Source organism: Vicugna pacos, chromosome X (assembly GCF_048564905.1).
Source record: "Vicugna pacos chromosome X, VicPac4, whole genome shotgun sequence".
Lineage (NCBI taxonomy): Eukaryota > Metazoa > Chordata > Mammalia > Artiodactyla > Camelidae > Vicugna > Vicugna pacos.
Genome location: NC_133023.1, coordinates 83,447,241 through 83,470,255, shown reverse-complemented (window position 1 = coordinate 83,470,255; position 23,015 = coordinate 83,447,241). Strand labels below are relative to the sequence as shown.

Genomic DNA, 23,015 nt, shown 5'->3' with positions numbered 1-23,015 from the left:
ACCTGCTAAATACTCTTGGCTAATTCCTATTCATCTTTCAGCCAGGGCTGCCACAGATGGTGCACAACTCCAGGGGGCGCCATTCACATTGTAGTCAGGCCAAATGGCAGCCGTGGGTCTTGGGTTATTGGAACTTCCTGTCGGAAGCTTTCCCAGATTCCCCAAGCGTCGGTTAGCATTTCTGCTATTTGCTTCCAAAGCTCTGTCTGCTCTCCCCATCAGCATCCTTGTCACATTATATTGTAATTGTCAGCTTACTTCTCTGCCTCCCTCATTGGGATATAAGCTCCTCAAGGGTAGGACTTTCTCTCTCTTCTTTTCTGCTGTGCCCGGCCCGGAATATGTATTCAGCAAATGTCAAATCAGTTATAGAGGTGGGTCTCATATTAAATAGATGGCCGGCTTCTCCGCTAGAGGACAAAGTCTTTAAGGGCAAGGACCACACTTAATTCATCTTTGTCTCCTCTTCCCCTCCCCTCAGTACTTGGCACGGAGCCCTGTTCATAACAGGCACTGAACAAACCTTTACTGAATGCGTCCATATGTGTATGCTGGTTGTTAAGGAAACGCTTTTGTTCCCTTTCCACAGAACTGTACTAAACTCTGTGTGCATAACACCTGGGGACCAGGTGACATGCCCTTTGTACCTCTGCTGTTCTGGCACAGCTGGGCCAAGCCCTGCCTTATCACAATGCACAGGGAATGCAGGTGTATGTGATCGGGGTCATTAGAGTTCCTGTCACTGAGGTGACTTTGGACGTCTTTCTGGAGCTAGGTCACTTGGAAGGCACGCTGCTCTGTGTCGGGTTGATGCAGAAGAGGCAGGAGAGACCTGGCGAGCTGGCCTAGGAGGAGCTGGGCTGCCCACCCCGCCCTCTGAAGAGCACAGCCTGCCAATCCAGCAGAATGACCTCTGAGGACCGCCAGGTCTTGCTCCGCAGTCTGCCGGCCGAGGCGCGTTGCCATGGCAGCACACACACCTTTGGAGAGGCTGAGCACTGCGCGGGGCTCAGCAGCCAGAGCAGCTCTTCTCAGAAGGCGGAAGGCAGAAGGGGAAGCTCTCGGCAGGGCTCTGCTCAGCCCTCTAGAGGCAGAGTTGGGCCCCAGGAGCAGCCCAAGGAAAAGTCAGCATAGTAACACAACCCTGCCTTTATATTGGATTTTTAGCCTCGATACAGGTTATTCTTGAGGTTTTCTTCTCTGTGTAAGACAGCTTTTTCCCAATAGGAAGAAAAATGCACCAAGGGGCCCAGATCAGTAAGTGAAAGCCTTGAAACTCACAGCCAGGGAACAGGGGGAAAATAGATCTAACACAGGAACCCCTAACATTAAGTTTTAGTTTCATTTCGAAAGCACTTATACAGCATTTACCATATGCTAGGGACTGATTTAAATGCTTTACAGTCTAACTTATTAAATCCACAAAACAATCGTTTAAAGTAGGTCCGGTGATCACCCCCATTTTACAGTTGAAGAAACTAAGGCACAGAGAGGTTAAATGACGCCTAAAGTCACACAGCTGAGAAGTGGCAGAATCAGGACTCCAGCCCAGGTAGTGTGATCCCAGACTTCGTTCTCTTTACTCCTCTGCCCTGCAGCCTCCCTAGGTTTGCAAACCTTGTGAGAACAGAGCAGGAGAAGAGGTGGCCCTTTTCCTACTTGCCTTTCTTCCGGAGGATCTTTTCTACAGAGCAAATGGAGTGCAGCCTGTTCCCTAGTCACATGAGGAGAGAGAGAGAAAGAGAAGATGCGAATGAGGGCACTGTCTGATCGCTTGGATGCTTCTGGAAAAGCCAGCTCTGGCAGGGGCTGAGGCATACCGCAGTGGTTTAGAAACTCCTGCATTTTATTTCCTGAGCCAAAATTCTGAGCTGAATGTTCTTAGAGACTCCCTGAAGACGAGCGTGGCATCAAAATCTCTTTAACCTTCGCCTCAGGCAACAACCACCACCAAAGAGCAGCCAGAGCTAAACTTTGGCTTGACACCAAACAGAGCAAGGGGGAAAATGAGTGAGTCAGGATGGCATTTCCAAGCTCTAATGTGAAAGATAATGAGTTGTTTACAGTAAACAAAGGCCTCAGTGGCCTCTTTGTAAATCTCAGTCCTGAGAAAGTATGGCCAGAGCTGCGAGCCCAAACAGGTAACCTGTTAATCCACCTGTGGAAATATCACCTAGACGTACAGACACCCAGGGCTGAGATGAGCAGGACAAACTTTGAAGCAAACGAACATGCCACTAACAAACTTATTTTGCAGGCCTATATGTCTGGGGCTCTGCTGGGCACCTAGAGTATAAACATGAGTAAGAATGCTAGTACTTGTGCTAATGTATGGTGTGCTTGTGCCTGCATAGATGATCTCTGGAGGAGACGGGCAGAGCGTGGTAACAGAGATGACCTGGGGGTGGCTAGGGAACCGCGGTGGGAGGGAGACCACTGCAAACCCTTTATGCCTTGTGAATTTGCTATCAGAGGCACGTTACCTGTATATTACCATGCAAAAAATCAATGAGGCAAGAGGGAGAGACCAATGTGAAGATGTGTAAATAGGCAAGTAAACAGCATAAGAGCTCACAGGGGCTTGTTCAAAGAGTTTTCAGAGGTGGGGAGGATACAGCTCAGTGGTAGAGTATGTGCTTAGCATCCATGAGGTCCTAGGTTCAATCCCCAGTACCTCCTCTAAAAATAAATAAATAAATAAATAAATAAATAAACCTAATTACCTCCATCCCCCACAAAACAACAACAAAAACAAAGAGCTTTGGGTTGTAGACCATGGAAGGGCCACAGGAAAGGACTGAATTTACCAATGTATCTTCCTGGCTTGGGCCACAGTCCGGCCTTTAGCCATAACAGTTACTTCCAAAAGGTCTTACCATGTCCTAGCTAGGAAAAAACAACAACTGTGTGTGTTCTAGTCTTTTTTTCAAACATGTCACAGGAAAAAACTGAAAACTGCTAATTGGACAAGAATGCGGAGGCAGGTGAGGCCACCCAAGGCAGAAGGGATTTTGTCCTTCCATAGGCTTTGGCCTCCTCCCCACTCCTTCACGGATAAAGGTGACTGTGAGTAACAACCAGTCACCTCGCAAACACATACCTGTCCCCGGCCGGCCTGCCCCGGGCCCAGAGAGGTGTCCAGCTGGTCTCGGGCTGATGTGGCCTGCTCACTCTAGCCTAAACCGGCTGAGGAACTAGCCCAAGCCTGAGAACATGGGTAGAGAAAGTAGATTTGGGTGGTTTTCAGGATAACAAGTAGACACAGTCAACTTTCTGGTGTGGAGGATTTTTCTTTTCTGGATGATGTCTCGACAGTTTTTAATCCTGATCTGACTTTCCCTCAAATGCCCCTCCCCCCGGCTACCTTCAGGCTTCCTTCCTCCGAAGCCCAGCGAGTCTGCTGGGGAAATAATAATGTGAGAATAGTGATCGTAAATCACGACCCTTACGGAAGGCCTCCGTGGGCTGGGCTAAGTGCTTTACCTGCGTTCTATTTCCTGCCGTCCTCACAAGCCCCCGATGAGGAACAGGCTCTGGCTCTCTTCGTTTTGCAGATGAAGAAACTCAGTCCCAGAGAGACAAATAGCTAGTAAGTGGTGGTGACCAGACCGTGTGGTTACGAGCCCATAACCACTGTGCTAAAAAGGCTTTTAAGCATCTGTTGTACTGCCTCTCATAAAGTTAGTTTTAATATTAGCCTAATCCAACTCTATTTAGGAAGGGTAATGTGCTGCCAAAAAATCACTTATGACATGCTAACGCTAAATATAAATGGCTTTTCTATTATCTCTTGTTTGGGGCTATTTAGGCCAAGGCTTCCCTCCAAGGGCCTATAGAAGCAAAGGTTTATATGCATGCATACCATTTGGGCCAACAGGAAATGGGCCCAGATCTGCTGGCCCAGAGTCAAGGCCCTAAAAAGATCTGCTTATAAAATCAGCATGGAAATGAAAGCAGACCAGGCCCTGGTATTACGCATGCCAAGAACCTCCTTCCAGTTTATTGTCCCTGGGGTGAAGGAGGGGAGGGCACAGCCCCGGGATGAGCATTTTATAGCTGAGAGCTGAGGGTTTTGTGGGGAGAAGCTGACTTCTAGGTCCCCTTTGGTCATCACCGTGGAATTGTAGAGATGTGTTTAGGGTCCAGAACAAAGAAACTTTCTGACTCCCTTGTTCTGTATTCCCGGTGGTTTATTCCCACCGGGGCTGCACCAGTGGGGGAGGGGTTCTGGCAGTCTTCTCTTCCTTAGCTTGCTGTCATGGTTAATTTTGTCTTGACTAGGCTAAGGATGTCCAGATAGCTGGTAAAACATTGTTTCTGGGTGTGTCTGTCAGGGTGTCTTGGGAAGAGATTAGCACTTGAATCGGTAGACAGAGTTAAGGTCACTTTCCCTGAAGTAGGTGGGCATTATCCAATCGTTGAAGGCCAGAATAGAACAAAAAAGGCATGAAAAAGTGCAAATTTGCTCTTTTCACTTGAGCTGGGACGTCCATCTTCTACTGATGCTCCCAGTTATTGGGCTTTTGGACGTGGATGTGGACTTATGCCATCAGCCACCAGGCACTCAGGCCTTCAGACTCCAACTGAGTTACACCACCAGCTTGCAGATGGCAGGTCTTGAGACTTCTAGGCCTCTATAATCACGTGAGCCAATTCCTATAATATATATTCGTTCTGTTTCTCTGGAGAACCCAGACTCATGCCCTGGCTCTCATGGAGTTGCCTTCCTCTGTTAAAATGCTGAAGCTGGAGACCGAGGGACTTCTGGAGCAATAGTCATCTGAGACGCTTTTTCTCTCCTATCACTTTCCTGGCTTCTCGTGCTGAGATGAGGACTAAGATGCCCCTCGTGCCTGGCCCGCAGACCTTGCAGCACCAGCCCCATAGCAGCAGCTTCTATCCCTGCTGATGCAGACCCAGTGGGCTGGCCAGGTGGTCTCCTACTCACCTGCCATTTTGTCTTCCAAGTTCTTTTTATAGTCAATATGTAGCACATTGCTTATTGTTACTACTAACAGTAACAAGGACTCCAGCTATCATTCTTGGAGCGTGGTTTGCCTGGCACTCTCTCATTTACACATTATCTCATTGAAACCTCACAACCACCTTGTGAGGTGGGTGCTGTTATAACTTGCTCCATTTTCCAGATGAGGAAGCTGAGGCTGGGGAGGTTAAGTGGCTTGCCCTAGGACATAGAGCTAAGAAGTGGTAGAGCTGGGATCTGAACCCAGGTCTCTCAAATTCCAGAGCCATTCTCTGAACCAGTGGGTTTACCTATTCTTTTCCATTAGATTGAGTTGGTTAAAGGAGTCTTTTATCTCTTCTGGACTTTCACCTCCTGATACCCAATACTGGGCTCTGCTTGGAGTGGGCAGTCGCCAGATTGATTTCAGTTTGCAGGAGTTCCACTTGCACCATCAGGGCCCGCTGGGCATCAGACTCTGCTTCTCCCTGGCCCTGCTAGGGAGAAGCAAACAGCAAGGTGGCCAGGAGCCAGAAGCAAGAGGCAGCGCCAAGTGTGAACAATAACCAAGGTGCCTTGTAGTCAGGCATGGGCCCTGCGGCTTCCTGCTGCTCACCTCGCAGCCACATCACACTGGCACGCCTCTGGCAGTGCAGCACCTGCTAATGAGGCAGGGGAAACGAATGACACCGACATCCTGTTCGTGCCTGCCTGCTCGGACAGCTGGGGCATCTATGTGGGAAGATTGCCTTTTCAGATCACTGCACTTCCATGGAAATTAAACTCAGCCAGACATCATCTGCCCCCTTGTGGACTGTGCTTTTCTGACATCTTGGGAAAAGAGAAGGAAATAGTGCAGTCTCTAAAATTCCTGGGAAAATACCATTGCCTGAAAATCTTGCAGGGTCTGGAAACTGTCACTGTGACTTTCATTGACTAGGGGTGGCAGAGTCCCTTAGGAGTCTTCTGGGTTCTTCTACCTTTTGACTAGGGCTCCAGACAGCACACCTTGCTATTCGTAGTAAAATCCACATGGCAGGTCTCTGCATCTTTCTGACCTTGTACCTGTCTCCCCTTTTGGTCTGCAGCCATCTCCCAGCAGTCTCCTTTCAAAAACAACAAGTCCTCTTGCTTCTCCTTTTCCCAACATGCCTTTCTCTCCATCTCCACTGCCATCACCCTGGCCTGTCCTAATCCCCTCCCAGTTACAGCAGCCTCCACACCCACACCTCCCCTGCAGCCCAAGCCTCACACCACTTCCGGTCTAATCAGCCAACACCTCACTTTGCAGATGAGGCTCCCTGCTACCTACAGGGAAAAAGTTCAAAGTCCCCAACCTTCCCCTTGGCCAAGAATACGGATTGATGGCCTATTGTATGCAAAGCACTCCTCAGAAGTCTGCTCCAGTGGATCACAGGGGTGCAATCACACTGGCTATCAAATGTCCCTGTGGGTAGCAACAGGCACATTATACAGGCTCACAGGCATAGAAAACCAATTTATGGTTACCGAAGGGGAAAGTGGGGGCAGGGATGGATAAATTAGGAGTTTGGGATTAGCAGATACATACTACTATATATAAAATAGATACTACTTTATAGCACAGGGAACTATATTCAATACCTTGTAATAACCTATAATGGAAAAGAATCTGAAAAAAAATATATATAACTGGATCAGTATGCTGTAGACCAGAAACGAACACTTTGTAAATCCACTATACTTCAATTAAAAATAAATAAATAAAAGGCAGAGGTGCCTGCCCAATGGCCCTTGCAGTTTCCAACCACTCATTCCTTCCTGCCTCGCACCTTTGCTCAGGCCACTCCTCTATCTAGATGGTCTTTCTTGTCTTTCTTTACCAAAGAAATCCAATCCAGTCCTCAAGGCTGATCTAGAGTCTCATGCCTGTGGTGGAGGCTCCCCTGACCATCCACCCACAGTGATTGCTGGAGTCATTTGACACTTAACATCTGGATAACTGAAGTGTCTGGACCAGTCACTTGGCACATGTCAGACCTTTTTGCATCCTTAACTTTTATGTTTATATATGGATCTCCTTAACTTGACTGTTCATCTCATCACCTGGGAAACATTTTCATCCGCCTCAAGAAGCATTTACAAAGTGTCTACTATGTATTTTTAGCAGTGGAAAGTGATGAACCTTTGTGGAGCCTCTCTGAGTTAATAACTAAAAGCTTTCATAAAGATTTCACCGTTTATCACGAAATACTACCACTTCCATTTTATTTTTTGACTTAAAATGTAACTTAAATTACTTAATAAATAAATCTAGTCTTATGAAAGTGAAAACATTATAGGTCTGGTTACAGTATTCCTTGCCCACCCCTACCCCTCCTCACTCAAGACCCCTTAGAAATATGGATGAAGACACTGAGGCTCAGAGAAGTGCCACGATGTGCCCAAAGTCACATAGCTAGCGCGTGTGGGAATTTTCTGACTCTAGAGCTCTTGTTTCCATTTTTTTCACGCTGCCTCCCGTGAAGGCAAGGACTCTGTTTGTACCTCTCTGTGTCCCGGATGCCCAGCACAGGGCTCTGCACCGAAGCTGGGGTTCTGCAAATGTTTCCATATTAGTGGGCTCCCCTGCAGACAGGTTTCCTCTGCATCAAGGCACTGCCTCCCGAGGCAGGCTATACCGGTCCCACCTGGTTAGTGAAGGCTCAAGTGGCAACTTAGGCCATGCAGGCACCCGGATAGGCGTCCTTCAGCCATCCCTGGGTTCTGTGACATCAGGGACCCCGAAAGTCTCCTTAGGGAGTGATTACAGCGAGACCTTGTAGAGGCAAGTCCAGTGTTGGCCGGGCACTCGCTATGTGGCTACCAGTGTGCCAGGGGTCGCTTGTCATGAGTGGAGAAATATAAAGTATTTTATTGTGGAACCAAGACTTCCCAATACCTCCGACACACTTAGCGAACCAGCCAGCACATATCCAAGTTCTAAATTATGCAAGTGTAGATGATGCTCTGAGGGATCAGGGAGAAAGAGTGTGGCCACAGTGGTCAGAGCAGACTTCTTAGAGGAGGTAAGTTGGCCGGAGAGAGGTGGGGAGCAGCCAGCGTGGAGGGCGCCGCGCTCGCAGCCGCGAGGCTGCAGCGCCCGGCGGAGCAGACGAGCAGCGCGCCCTCTACAGGCCGCTGTGAGGAGGCGGCTGAGCCCGGCGAGGCGAATTCGCCACTGGCTGCGGCGGCGGCTGCTGCGCGGCGGGTCTCCCAGCCTGTATCTCTCATCCAGCCTTGCATTTCCAGCGGCTTTCGGTGGCCATCCGGCCCACAGCAGCCGCGTTTTCCCCTCAGGGCATGCCCAGCCCTCTTCTCTCCCAGTTAGTAGCCTTCAGTCGCCCCCGTGGCGGAGGAGGCTTCTCTCACTGCTTCCCCCTACCCCATCCACAGCAAAGACTATTGTAGCCAACACGCCGAAAGCGCCCCCTACAACGTTTCCCTTGGGAAACCCCCCCCCCCAAAAAAACAGCGCCTAAAGAGACGAGGGTGGCGTGCCCCGTGGTCTGTCATTTAACACTTAAGCACATATTCTGTGCCAAGCTCTGTTCCACGTGCCTCGCAAGTACTGATTCATTTAATCCGCACTACAGTGCTGTTCTTGACCCCATTTTACAGCTGAGCAAGCTGAGGCACTGAGAGCTTAGTACCTTGGCCACCGCCTGGCCTCACAGTTGGAAAGAGGCAGCACCATCTTCTTAACCACCACACCAACACCTCTCCTGATGCTGCAGACATTGGGTCAGTCCCCCAAAGGCCGACGGTTCCCAGCCTAAGCCACTCCCCATTCTCAGGTCTCCCTGGTCATTTTCTGGGAACCACATCGTCCTGCACTGCTTCCTGGCCCTCTCTAAGGGGGCCTCTGCTTTCAGGGTTTTCAGCTGCAGATGCTATATATGGCTTGCCTCAGTTATCCTCATCTGGAAAACAGTAATCATAGCACCTGCATCATAAAGCAGCTGAAAGGATCAAATGAGAGAATCCATACACAATTAGAAGAGTGGCGCACAGTAAAAAGCACAAGAAATAACAATAGGTAAGAGACCAAGCCCCTGGTGGAACCCTAGGGGCTTCCCACCCACCTTCAAGAGAGACAGCAAACCCACTTGCCTTCAGAGCAGATCAAAGAGGGTCACATTCACTCTAGGGTTCTCACCGGCTTTCGGTGGCTGGGGCTGTCTTAGAAGCTGGGAACATCAGGCCCAGGCATAGGAGTATGTCTGGTCTAATCAGCCCTAATAAGTCACGTGGGTGTGCAGTTGGTACAGCTTTGATAGCAGCGTCCTCAGGTGCCCCAGTAACATGCCTGTTCCTCTCCCCTTGGAGTGGCCTGAGTCACCTTGTGTGGCAGTCAGTGTTCAGCATTGTCACCATCACAACCAGATACCTATCAAGTACTTACTATGCGGAGGGATCCGTGTTTGGGGTTCATGATCAAATGGGCAGCGTATGTTCACAGGCTGGTAGGAGGACTTGCTGTGGAGGCACACTGATTTTTCACACAAATTTTGGGAGGGGGTTTCCCCAGGCCTGGCGCTCTAGTTCTCTAGCATGGATGCTATAGCAGCAGTACAGAAACCAAGTGATTTCCAAACCCCAGCTGTATCCAGAGCCTCCCTCCAAGCCCAGAGGCTGGGCAAACGATAGATGCCAGACGAGAAGGCCATGTGCAGCTTATTATTGCGGAATCATCCCCTAGGAGCAAGGGGCCAAATCTAGCCAAAAGTCACTCCCACAGATCGATAATCAAAGGAGCCAAGTCCACCCGTTCATTCATTCATCCTCTCATTCATTTCTCCTTCCGATGGACATTTACAGCACATCCACTATGTGTTAAGTTCTCTGCTGTGTGTTAGGAATGTAAAGAGGAACAAGACATACCCCCTAACAGAGACACACAAGTAAATACTTAGTCATCATACTATGACATAAACATTATAATTCATTGACTTAATTATTTCTTGAATACCTATTATGTGCCAGGCACTGTTCTAGGCACTGGGGATACAACCAGGAATTAAACAGACAACCTACCCGGGCTCATCGAGATGACATAAATAGACTATGTTAGCAGTTCAAAGGAGAGGGCAAGATAAACAAGTTTCTTCTGCCTAGCACAGGGAACTATATTCAATATCTTGTAATAACCTATAATGAAAAACTATGAAAATGAATATGTGTATGTATATTTATGACTGAAACATTATGCTGTACACTGGAAATTGACACATTGTAAACTAACTATACTTTTTTAAAAAACAAAAAAACAAAAACAAAGGAGAGGGCATTGAGCACCAGCTAGTGAAGAGTGGGAAGGTTCGCAGAGGAGGTGTGCTCTCAGCTGGCTCTTGAAGGACTGTACCCGGCCACAGAGGCAGGGAAGGGCAGGCGGGGGTGGCGGGGAGTAACTGCGGGCAAAACTGCCTGCCTTTTCAGTAAACAAAGAATGTTGCCTGCCATTCCAGTAAACAATGAACGCTGCCCACCATCGAGCCATCAGCCGCTGCAGCTGCCTCTGACGGTGAGCCCTGAGGGGAATTCAGGATGGAGAAAAACAGGATACTGGCCCTACATAGTTAAGATGCATATCTAAGAAGTAACTTCAATGAGCTGAGATTCTTGCATCTTGCCATACATAGAAAAGCACTAAAACCATTCACTTGAGTTATCTATTTTTGTGATTAGCAGTTATCTTTTGATATTCTACCACATCCCCCCCCCCCAGCAAAAACTCCTATATATCTGATTCCTCCCTTACCTCTTTGGAGCAGTTCCTCAGAGCTACCTGAGAGGCTGCCTCCTGGGCTGTAGTACTCAGTAAGCTCCCTGAACTCGTAGCTTTTAGATTGTGCGTTTTTCTACAGTCCACCTAATAGTACAACAAAGCTTGGAAATAAGTGGCTTGGTTTGGGACTTCGGAGCATGCGCGGAAGTAGCAGAACAAGAGGTGCAAGTTACTGTCTCCATAGAAGGTGCAATCAGCTAAAATAGACCGACGTCCAGGTGTTAAAATTTTTCCGAGACCCTCCCACCCCTAACCCTGGCGAGAGGTGAGGGGACGCCAAACACCACCTGGTCATGTGGTTGCGTTAGTGGAGTTGGGCTTTACTCAAATGGCCCAATAACCCCAGCCTCAAGCAAGTGACCTTAGAAAGGGGCTGAGCATTGTTTGCTAAGAGCCTTCCTTTATAAGGAGAGTCCATCCTGAAAAACCTTAGGAAACTGGAATAAAATCAAATTTAGCTTTAGGTTCAAGTAATTATTCTTGAACAATGATTCTTAACTTGGCTGAAATAGTAAATAACCCGTACTCTAAAAAGGAACTCTAAACAGTGCTTTGGTTATTACAATGTCTATTTAATATTTGTCAAGTGTATTTTATCTGTTGCTATTAGCCAGATTTTGTATTTTAATATATTACATGACTCAAAATCAATAGTTGGATAGGATCACCTTGAAATTCTCTTTGAAACCTTCTGTGAGGTCAGCCAGCTCACAGTACGTTACCTCACCTCTCTAAGCCTCAGTTTCATCAGCTGTAAAATGGAGTTAATAATAATACCTACCTCTCTGGGCTGCTGACAGAATGAGGAGAGTTAATCCACGCAAAGTGCTTAGCACAACATCTGCCATATAGGAGGTCAAAATAATCATCTCTGATCCTGATTCTGTGTGGTTTTAGAGAAATCACTGGTACTTGGTTGTACTGATTGTTTAATCAGCAGAAGTAGGCTTAACTTAATCCTATCTGTCTAGCTTTAGAAATTCTGAAAAGGGCCACAGCCCTCGGTAGAAGATTTAAGAAATGATATTGTAACCCAAACAAGAAAAGTTGCTTTCCAATTTTCCTTGTGGACAAACTGAGGCACAAACCCATGATGAGGTATCATGTGACCCAAAACAGAGAAGCCTGAAGCTGAAGTGGGATTACAATTTCAGTGGCCAAACCCCCAGCTTTCTGTCCTAATTGGCAAAGAGCATGCTTTTACCCAGAAGTCCAAGCACCTTTACCCTCTGACCTTCACCTCTAGGGTAAACCCATTACAAGGCTCAATTTTTATGATAAAGAGACTCCTGAGCCCTAAACTTAACTGCAAATATAACAGGAGATCTTTTGCTTCCAAAGGCCTCAGTGTGCGTTGCCTCTTCCCAGCAGCTTCTTTCCCCAGGGAGCAAAGTCATAGACCTGGGTAATCAGGTCAGGGCCTCATGGATTCCTTGAAATACTACAAGAGCAAAGGGAACTCCAGTGATCATATAGTGCCCCTGGGCTGGCAGGGGAGTGGGGTCTGGGTGTGAGGCAGGACAGATTTATTTTTGACCTTCTCCCTTGAATAATCAGTGATATAAAATAAGTGCTCTTAGAGTTCAGAATTATCACTATAACCACATATTCCCATCCAGTCCATTCCAAAAGTGTCCTCTTGATCTGTGTGTGTGTGTGAGAGAGAGAGAGAGAGAAATTCTATAGGGCATGTGGGATTTTCTTGAGACTGTTTTAGAAATCTGTAGGTCAGGGATATTTCCGTTACATCAGTCTCCCACGGATGAAATGCAGATCATCCAAAGCATTCCAATAAAACAATAACAGCCATAATAATAGCAAAATGGTGTAAAGCAGGTGCCTGGAATTGTTCTAAGCACTTTACACATAGTAACCTCACTGATCTTCACATTGTGCCTACAAGTTAGATATTGTTGCTATCCACATATGCCTGATGGGGAAACAGGTACAAAGGAGTTAAGTAAAAATTGAACAGTTATCAAGTGAGAAACTTTGGGATTTGAAAAATGAGACCTCTAGTCCAAAAGGGTCTCATGAGCGAGTCCTGAGCAGGAAGATTAGGAGCAGTGGGGAGACCAGGGGATAAGGAAGTCCCAGACCTGGGTCACCCCTCTGCCCTGATGTACAGGGCTGCCTCCAAATTCCTTCTTCTGGTCCAGCTCCACCAGCAGGAGTAGATGCAGGTTTTGTGGGGATATCAGTTTATGTCAGTATATAATTTGGGTGCCCTCTTTAAACAAACACAAACATATTTTACTTTTGAAAATTTTACAAAACTAGATGACCAAATGAATATGTTGCTATGGCCCCTCCCAGAGCTGGGAAGGGGCTCGTGCAAGGAGGGTCTCTGAAGCTGAAGCATCATTAGGTTCAGGGTACATATCTCTCTACCATGAGATATCTGCTCCTCGCCCAGCAGGATACTGGAAGCTCATTTAGACAGAAGAGTTCTCCTTTTCACTCCCAAACATAAGGCCCTCGGAAGTTGATCTGTCAACAGCAGTTTAGCACAGACTTTGCCCTGGTTATGTCTTTATGGCCACAACCATCTCCACTCTGGTAGTGAAAACACTGGAGACCCAATGAAACATGCCATGTAATTAGTTTCGGCACATTCTCTTAAATTTCGCCAGTGCTAAATTTCCTCCCTGCATTACAGAAGTTGCCCAAGGGAATGAAGTCCCAGGACAGATATTTACCACCAAAATGAGACCTCTCTTTGACTGACAGTCATGGAAAAGCCATGGATTACTACTCTTTTCATTTAACTCAGTTGTGTCTTCGAAGAGGGTACAGGGAAAAGACTGCCCAATCTGTTATTTGAGCATTGTTTAGATTTGTTGCTGGGATACCAAAGGCTCTTTTAATTTAAGCCTTTGGCTAAGAAGAGCACCATGCATCTGAAATTGTTCACCTGCACTTAAAACAAATAATGGCTGAAACGAAGGGAAAGCTCCTCCAAACATTTTGAGTGGAACAAGGCGTTTTTTGTGTGTCCAGAAATTGCAGCGTCCGATATTTGTTGTCCAAATAAATCTCCACCTGCATACCAAAATGCACATTACACATAATGAGATGAAGCTTTGAAAAGACAGATGTTAATTATTTCGAGGTAAATCAGATCACCTTTGACCCAAACTCCGAGTGGTAATTTTGCTGCTCAGCTTCTTGGTCCCGAAACTAATGTAAATCTTTACATTTGTAATTTTACTTGCCAATGCCAACCCACCCACACAGTCTGCAAATGACTGTTCTGAGTCAGAGACTATTCACTTATGAATGTGTTAGATATGTTAAAATGTCCTTGGGAAGGATTAAATCACCTAATCCCAGTCCTTTCACAGATTGTGCTTTATGTAAAAATGATGGAGCTAGAGAACATAACTGGAAGGGACTTTAGGGGAGAAACTAAGGTTCTGATGTTAGAAGTGACTTGCCCCCAGGGTCACTCAGCAACCAAAACTAAAACCGCAAAGGAGAGTGCTGGCTTCCTTTTAGGCTTTTATTACAGGATCACACTTGGAAATCTTCGCTCAGGGTCAAAAAGCTACCCCTTCCCCACCCTCCTGCCTCCCACAGCGTCTGTGAGTCCTGGTACCCCACAGTCTGACACTGGTCTAAAAGAATCATGCCGTGTTGAATCCAAGCAGTCAGAATATTATTCAGATAAAAACAAATCAACTACTCTTACAACAATATGCATCAATTATTTTTTTGGTTCGATAGACAGGAATGTTCATAATGGTTACTTTTGAGGAGGGGGATTAGGGATGGCAGAGGGAGGACAGGAGATGTCTTTTCTCTACTGTTCAACTTTGATTACCATGTACAGACACTGTGTTAAAACCTAAAAACAAATAAGAAATCCTATGCTCACAAACTTCACAGGAGAAATGAAATTTACCCCAGGAACACTGATGCTTGAAAATCTATTATCCAGCAACATGGGTGGACCTAGAGATTATCATACTAAGTGAAGAAGTCAGACGGAGAAAGACAAATATCATAATATCACTTATATTTGGAATCTTAAAAAAGACACTAATGAACTTATTTACAAAACAGAAACAGACTCAGACATAAACAACAAACTTATGGATACCAAAGGGGAACAGGAGGCAGGGATAAATTAGGAGTTTGGGATTAGCAGATACTAACTACTATATATAAAATAGATAAACAACCAGGTCCTACTGTATAGCACAGGGAACTATATTCACTAGCTTGTAATAACCTATAATGAAAAAGAATATATACATGTATGGATAACTGAATCACTATACTGTACACCAGAAGCTAACATAACATCGTAAATCAACTATACTTCAATAAAAAAAGAATAAAATCTGTTATCCGGTAAAGCAGTATACTTGAAAATTTTTTCTACCGAACTATGCACAATGGCAGAGGAGGCTGACAGGGTTCCCCCTGGAGTCTGAGGGCAGTGCCAGAAATGGTCCTCTGTACACAAGAACTCTCTTTGCAGCTTTAAAATGCATTCAAATTGTGCAATAGACTCTCTAACATATCTGCATCTCTTTTAATACAAGAATAATGGCTCAAATGACTTACCATCCACGACAACTGCCCCTATGAGGAGACACCCCTGGTTTCTTTCTCCGGCGGTTGGAGCACCCGTACCACACTGCCTCCAGTGATTGAAAAGAGTGGCCCCTGGAACGGGGAACGTGGCTGTGTACGTGCTGACCTGTATTCTGGCTCTCTCACCTGGAATTGGGCTTCACGGATTCTGTTAGGCATTGAATAGTAACAAAACAACGGCATAAATTAGGAGGTTGCTAAGATTGTGTACCATCAATGTTCGCACGAGCATAATGGACATAATGAATGCTATAGCACTATCCTGCACAGCTTGGAGAGATTAAAACCACTTTGTCTTTAAATTAAATTTCAAAAATCATTGAACAACAAGAATAGAAAGAAGAGAGAGAAAAAAACCTCATCTATGTCAGCCGCCCAATTGTAGGAGGCCCCACTTCTTGCTTTCTGATCATTAATGCTCGGTCCTAGGTTTATTTTAATAGCTGCTAGCTCTGTGAGTCCACATCTATTGTGATAACTATAAAGGGGGCTTGGGTTCTCTTGTATTGTGGTTTGCAGCCCTAAGTGGAGAGCCTCTTATCCCCTTTCAGGATCAAATTCTCTGAAAAAGACCTGAGCTGAAGTTTATTTTATATAAATTCTACTCAAAATAGTATATCTAGGCTGTTGCAGAGAAAGAAAAGAGGGTTTGAATTCATTCTTATGTAGTTCTCTGCTTGTGCAGCTCTTCATTCAACAAAATGGATGCCTAATTGTGAAAAACTCATATTTGGAATGCTTACTAGATGCCAGTCACCATATTGATTGCTGTACATGCTTTGTTACTTCACCCTCACTCCCAACACCTCTAGCAAATACAGCTAGCACTATTACACCCCCATTTTACGGATGAGGAAACTGAGACTCAAGATAAGTGACTCAGCCAAGGCCATACAGGTAAGTAATCAGCAGAGCCCGGATTCAAATCTGGATACTTCTGTTTCTGGAGCCCCTGAAATCTTAACTGTCTCTTAATAATGATCATAGTTATCATTTATAGACTGTTTATTATGTATGCTCTGTGGTAGATGCTTTGCATACATTCTTTAATCCTTGAAACAACCCTCTGAGGCAGGCATTATTATTATCCCTGTTTTGTAGATGAGGAAAACTGAGGCTTAGAGAAATTAAGTAACACAGTAAATGGCAGAATCCAGGCTTCTCTGATACCAGTAGAGTTTTAGTTTCTTTTTTAAACAACTTTATTATGGTATCTTTTTTTTAATTTTAGTCAGTTACAATGTGTCAATTTCTGGCGCACAGCATAATGTCCCAGTCATGCATATATATACATATATTTGTTTTCATATTTTTTCATTAAAGGTTATTATAAGATATTGAATATAGTTCCCTGTGCTATAGTTTTCTTAAATCTATTTTTATATATAGTGGTTAACATTTGCAAATCCCAAACTCCCAAATTTATCCTTTCCCACCCCCTTTCCCCTATAAGACTGTTTACTATGTATTCAGACACCTTTAACATGCAAACATTGTATATATTTGAGGTAGACAACTTGATGTTTTTATATGTGTATACATTGTGAATAGTTCTCAACAACTAAGCTATACCATTTAGGTGGTTGGCCAGGGGGCACATAACAAAAATTTCTAGGATGCCCTGGGCATTAATGCCTGCCATGCAGAGCAGCGCCTTAACATGCCAGTGTGCACAATGTTCCTTGGGAATGAGTTTTCCCTGTGTGCATGGCTCACCTATCCTATCATTTTCTACTTTGAATGTTGTGGCTTGACAGCCATGGTGTTTTATTCTTCATTCAAACCTCATGTTACAGGCAAAATCCACTGAATTTCTGAGTCCTAATCAAGAGCTATAGAAATTGCAAACATATTCTCACATGGATCCCAAAGAGTTTATTCAAAAGACACAAGTATCCTCCACTGACTGGGCTTATCATTACTAGCATGTTAGGCAAAACGCAGATGCTCTATTTCCTCTTTGTAAAATGAGTTTTGAGGTCGTGGCAGCTCTCACCATTATCTTTAACAGCACTGCCATCTCAGCACTGTGCCAGCTCTAATCTCTGCTTTGAATAGGATTAAATTAAAATGACTTGAGACAGGTGAAGATGGCTGAGGCAAGGCCACTGGACAAAACTTGCTATCATTACCTCATATTTTACATTTTTTTGTTTACATAAGATGAAATTCATAGAATTTTAAAGTTAACAATTTAGCTTGTATTGCTTGACTAATAACCACAAGATACAAAAGGTGGGTACAGAGTACTTTCTGGAGAAAGCTCATCAACTAAGACTGTCCACAGGCAACAGACCAATGGTGTTTGGATGCTCTGGGCTTGAACTTCATTTTGCTAATGTATTGGGAATGCTGATGGATCACACAACCAAGTTATTCTTTGCTAAATGGATGGTTTTAGAAGAAAGTTCTTCATCTTGGGAGATACTGTAGCATTTATTAAACATGTAGTAGCATTTACTCAAATGTAGCACTTACAATTATAAAATGTATTTTTATATGAAAATAAACCACAAACAAAATTGTGTTTCAGATATTTTTTATTTCTTCAAATTTGTTATTTACCAGGAGTGACTGAAATAAAAAATATAATTGGGTCCCATCATCATGGAAATGGCTTTAAGAGAAAACTGGTCCAGTGAATATTATTGCTTCCCATTTCAACCAGTAAGTAGTTGCCATTGATAAATAGACAGCCAACAGTCTGTCAAGAATGCTCAAGATATGTGATATAATACAACATGCCTGTTCACAGAGGGAGAAAAACTAGGAAATAACTTATGTGAACTTCTTGATCTCATCATACAAGACAAGCACAAAAGCACCACCCATGCCTCTGAGGACATTGGACCACGCGCCTTTGAAAAAGGCTTTGGCTCCTTCATCACGAGCGATCTTCCGCCAGCAGTCAAGCGTGCCTGTGTACATGATATCAGCTGCAAAGAACAAAGACAAGGAGTTGGTGACCCCAGGCTGATGAAAAGGCCCTACGTTTACTAGACTAAACCAGAGCCCCACCTTATCTAAAAGCTAATGTCAGTTCAGAAAAAAATCAACACTTAAACACTGGTGTGGGTAATACTGAAATATCAATCTGGTGACTAGAGAACAGGGGTATGTAGACTAACTCTTAGTAGTCTTAACCTCTAACACCCTCATCATAGGCATCCAAAGGGCCCACTCAGACCTAACTGTGCAGTACACACAGACCAATCAACCCCACCCGCGATCTCCAGACTGACGTTTTTAAAGTCAGGTATCACTAGTTTGTGCCCATGTCCCATATCTATCTTCTGCTCAAGTGGAACTTACTTCCTTTGCGCCCTGACTGCATCATCATGCGGCGACGCACGGTGTCAAACGGATAGGAAGTCAACCCAGCAACCGCTGTGACAGACTGTGCAATCATCCAGCTGATGAAGATATGAGTATTCTTGGGATCTGGAAGCATTCCTGAGAATCGGAAAGAAACACTTTTACCAGAAAGCAGTCTCCCTGACTTGTTTTCCACACCCCCCACCCTCAAGATCTCCTCTGTACACAAGGGCTGTACGGGATGACCTTGACTTCCTTCAGCAATTACAAAAAGAAAAAAAAAAGCAAAAAACCCCTTTGGTTCCTGGAAAATTAGGATGGCAAATGATATTTTAACACGTCGATCGCCACGTCACCCAAATCTGGGTGACAGTTGTTTCTTCAGGGGTACCTGATTCACAGTGGGCGATCAACATGTTAAATGGTCTCAGAAGAACAGTATCAAAGCACACAACAAACTTACCCTTCGCAGTGTCATAGATACCAAAGTAGGCAGCTCGGTAGATGATAATACCCTGCACAGACACGTTAAAGCCTTGGTATAGGCCCTTAATCCCATCAGATTTGTAGATCTTAACCAGGCAGTCACCAAGGCCTCTGAATTCCCTTTCAGCTCCAGCTTTGCCCACATCAGCTGCTAGACGGGTACGGGCAAAGTCAAGAGGGTACACAAAACACAAGGATGTGGCACCAGCGGCACCACCTGATGCCAGATTCCCTGCAAAGTAGCGCCAAAACTGGGTCCTCTTGTCCACACCACCCAGGAAGATCTGCTTGTATTTATCTTTGAAGGCAAAGTTGAGAGCCTGGGTGGGGAAGTATCTGATGACATTGGCCAGGTTACCACGCCAGAAGGACAGGACTCCCTGCTCCTTGGGGATACGAACCACGCAGTCTATGATGCCCTTGTACTGCTTATCTGCAGTGATTTGCTTGCTGGCATGCTGCACCTGACAGACAAGAAAGAGGCCAACAGGGAGAGTTATAACCAGGGAGAAGGGAAAGAGAAGAAAATGTATCATCTCAATTGACACCCTTAAAGGTTAGTTGGCTCCCCTTGCCACATATCTAGTCTTCTACGTCCCACAGGCTGCACTCTCCCAATCCTCTGACGCTTTCACAGGTGGAAGAGATGACCTGTACCATCAGAGACATTAAGCCTCCACCCCGTTGGGTGGGGAGGGGGCACCCTCAAGCGAACCCATGACCTTTAGACCTAGGAGAAAGGTCATTACCTCAGACCCACGTTCAGAGGCATTAGGGTGAGTCCGACGTCGGGCGCGGTCACCTGGGTGACCGTGGCCCACGCCTCAGGTCTCCGGAGCGGCTTCCCTCCCGCTCCGGCCCCACTCCTCTCCCGGAGGTGACCCGTGGGCCGCCACCCGTACGCCCGTGCCGGCGCGCCCTCTAGAGCCGGAGCGGGAGAGCGCGCGGCGCAAGAAGCCAGGCCGCGGGGACGCCGCGGCGGCTGCGCGGGGGAGGACGCAGTAGGGCCACGCGCTTCCCGGCGCCAGCTTCCGGCCCGGCCAGGTCGGAGCGCGCCTGCCGGCTGCCGGCTGCGAGGCCGCTCTACCGGCCTCATGGCCTCCCCTAAGCTGTTATCTCCTTGCCGTGACCTTGAGGTCTTCGGTAAGGACAGGTGTCCGTCTTCCCAGTGACGAATTTCAGGCTTTGCCCTTGACCCAAAGGCCTGGGAGCCAGCTACTACCGGGCTGCCCCATCCGAGTTCGCGGCCTCAGGGATGCCCAGGCCCTGGTCTTCCTCCCCGCCCTCCCCCGCGCCCCTACCCCTTCCTAGATCCTTAACTTCAGGCCACTATAAGCACTGCCCTCAAGTTTGCCTTTTGGTCCAACCCTGCGGCCACTCCTGCCCTCACGCTGCCACTTCCCTGGTCCGGAGGGTTAGCTGCCCCTGCCCCCAACCCCGGGCACCGTTTCCCGCGCGACCCCTCCCCCCACTTCCTGGTCGGGCTCTCGGATCCCCGGACGTACCTGCAGCAGCAGCTTGACCCGCTCGATGGGCGCTACTGCGGTCTTGGAGATGGCCGCGGCCACTCCACCTGCCAGGAAGTCCTTGGCGAAGGACACAGCGGCATCTGTCATGTTGGAAGGCGAGAGGAAGCGGGCGACTGCGAGAACGGTAAGGGACCAGCTCGGACTCCGAGGCTGTGGGGCGGAGCGAAGCAAATGGCCGATTTATATAGGGGGAGTCGGCGCCCGGGCGGCCGGCGTCGGGGGCGGGCGCCGAGTCCCGGCGCGCGGGGCGGCGGGGCAGCTGAGTGGCTCCGCGCGCGGAGGGAGGAGCCGGGGAGTCGGGCAGGGGCCGCCCTCCGCGCCGCCGGGGCTCGTCCACAGCACCTGACCCGGCCCGAGGAAGGAGCGGCCCCAGGGAGTACCTGGGTCCCGACGCGGGACCCTGGGGGGGGGGCCCTGGGGCGCGGAGGGACCGGGAAGTCATGGGGTGCCTGGATAAGGGTAGGGCGCAGTATTTAAGGGGACTCCAAAGAACAAAAAACCCCCACCCCCCAAAAAACTTGGTAGTTAAGATAAATACTATTTAATGCAATATAAAAAAATTCATATAGACAAATTACAGCGCGCTGGCCTGTCGCCTGTTTTTGTAAATAAAGTTTACTTGGGACCCCAGGGCTGGGATGACGGTGAGGCAGTTGAGGCAGAGCCCTGCAAGTGCAAGATGGGAGCCTGTCTTTATTTTAAATTTCGAAACGTTGTTCATCATGGGCTTTTGCATGACTTTTGAGCTTTTAAAATAGTGCGTTAAAAAATCATTCATCTTGGTTACTAAGTTGCTTGGCTCCCGTTTACATTTGGCGCCAAGGTCAAGTGCCTCACTCTTCTCACCCTAGACCTGGCGCTGGAGCTTTTGCCGGTGAAGCTAGAGGAAACTGAGGGAGCAGCTGAACTGGGACACTGTCAGCATGCACCAGACCCCGGTTTGCAAATGCTATTTAACAAAGATCTTGTCAGGAATTGGCAGAGGAGGATCCAAAGGACTTGGCTGGGGTTGGGGAAATTATTTTGGCCGGAAGCCAAAGATACAAGGAAGGTTAAGAGTCTGTGTGAACTAAGTTGGTATTTGGCTCCCTGGACCCCAGGTAAAGTGCTCTTGAATTCGGTAAATTCCTGAACTCCAGAAAAATTTAGAGGAATCAATAGAATTAGATTGACAGCCATTTTGTCAACGGACAAGTGCTTACCGAGCTCCTTAATCCCAGCACTGGGTAAGCATTTGCCACATGTGTCCTTAAAAACTTACTTTTAACTTGAGTGCAACCCCTCAGATTCAGAACAAGGAGATGAGAGTCATCACAAATCCTGTGTCTAAGTAATCACAACCATGTTTATAAAAGTAAGGTTAACTGTTGAAAACTCCAGCTGCAGCTGAACCCTAGGTGCCCAGCATGCTGAAAACATAGGTGGCGTACCCCTCACTTTACTTGCTTTTCCCCTCCCATCTTCTCCAGTTCTGCCTCTTAAAGGATCCAATTCTAGGGTTCCTCCAGGAATATCAGGTCCTTCCTCTAAGTATACTTTGCAGTTCGTTAGTCTTCCCAAGGACCCCAGCAATTCGAAGTGATGAGCACACACAGCAAGTGTTCAAAGAAGAGCAATTTTGACTCTAGCTTTGTTGATTCTGGGGCCTATCTTTGACCTGTGTTCGTGAGAGGCCGCTACGTTATCATTAGCTGATTGTAACAGTAATGCAGCTGAATACAGAAATGGCCTTGTTGTGCAGTTTCAGTGGTAGAGTATGTTCTCTGAAATTGATAGTCACTCCTCTAACTCTACAATAAGAGAATTAATAGCTAAAACAAACAAACAAAAATCTATGGAGCATCCTATTTAAAGGGAGGTGGTTTTTAGAATGCATTTCAAAATAAAATTCAAAACCTTTCTAGTTTGACCTTTTGACATTCTGATTAATGCATTTTTATTCAAATATTAATTTCTCTACTCTGCCTCATCATAACTCATGTACCTTTTGCTACTTTTCAGTGACCACATCTGCTATTCCCTTTGAGCATGATGGACCTACCATATTCTGTTCCAAAGCTCTTTTACTGTTTCAAGCACCTCCACATTTACTGTTCTGTTAGATTTCTCTCTCTGCACAAAACGATGGTCAAATACTTATATAGAATTTGTCCCTTCTGAGTCTTTGGATGCTTAAGTGTAGTTTTACTGAATTGCAATACAAGATGGGTCATTTAAAAGTGACTTCATGTGATGACTTTGTATTTTGCTAAATCAACTGTGAGCTGGAGCTCTCCTGGTTGCCTGTGACCAGGTATACTTCAAGGAGTCAGAT

The 23,015-nt window shown here is 46.4% G+C and overlaps 1 protein-coding gene across 1 annotated transcript; it reads right to left on the bottom strand.

Moving 5' to 3' along the window:
* Positions 1–17,893: 17,893 nt before the first annotated feature.
* On the bottom strand, positions 17,894–20,875 carry SLC25A5 (solute carrier family 25 member 5). Its single transcript, XM_072955783.1, has 4 exons — positions 20,678–20,875; positions 19,150–19,636; positions 18,684–18,824; positions 17,894–18,307 (listed from the first exon to the last, which is right to left on the bottom strand). Exons 1-4 carry the CDS (start codon positions 20,786–20,788, stop codon positions 18,150–18,152), a joined length of 897 nt encoding a protein of 298 aa, XP_072811884.1. The 5' UTR covers positions 20,789–20,875; the 3' UTR covers positions 17,894–18,149.
* Between the last annotated feature and the right edge of the window lie 2,140 nt (positions 20,876–23,015).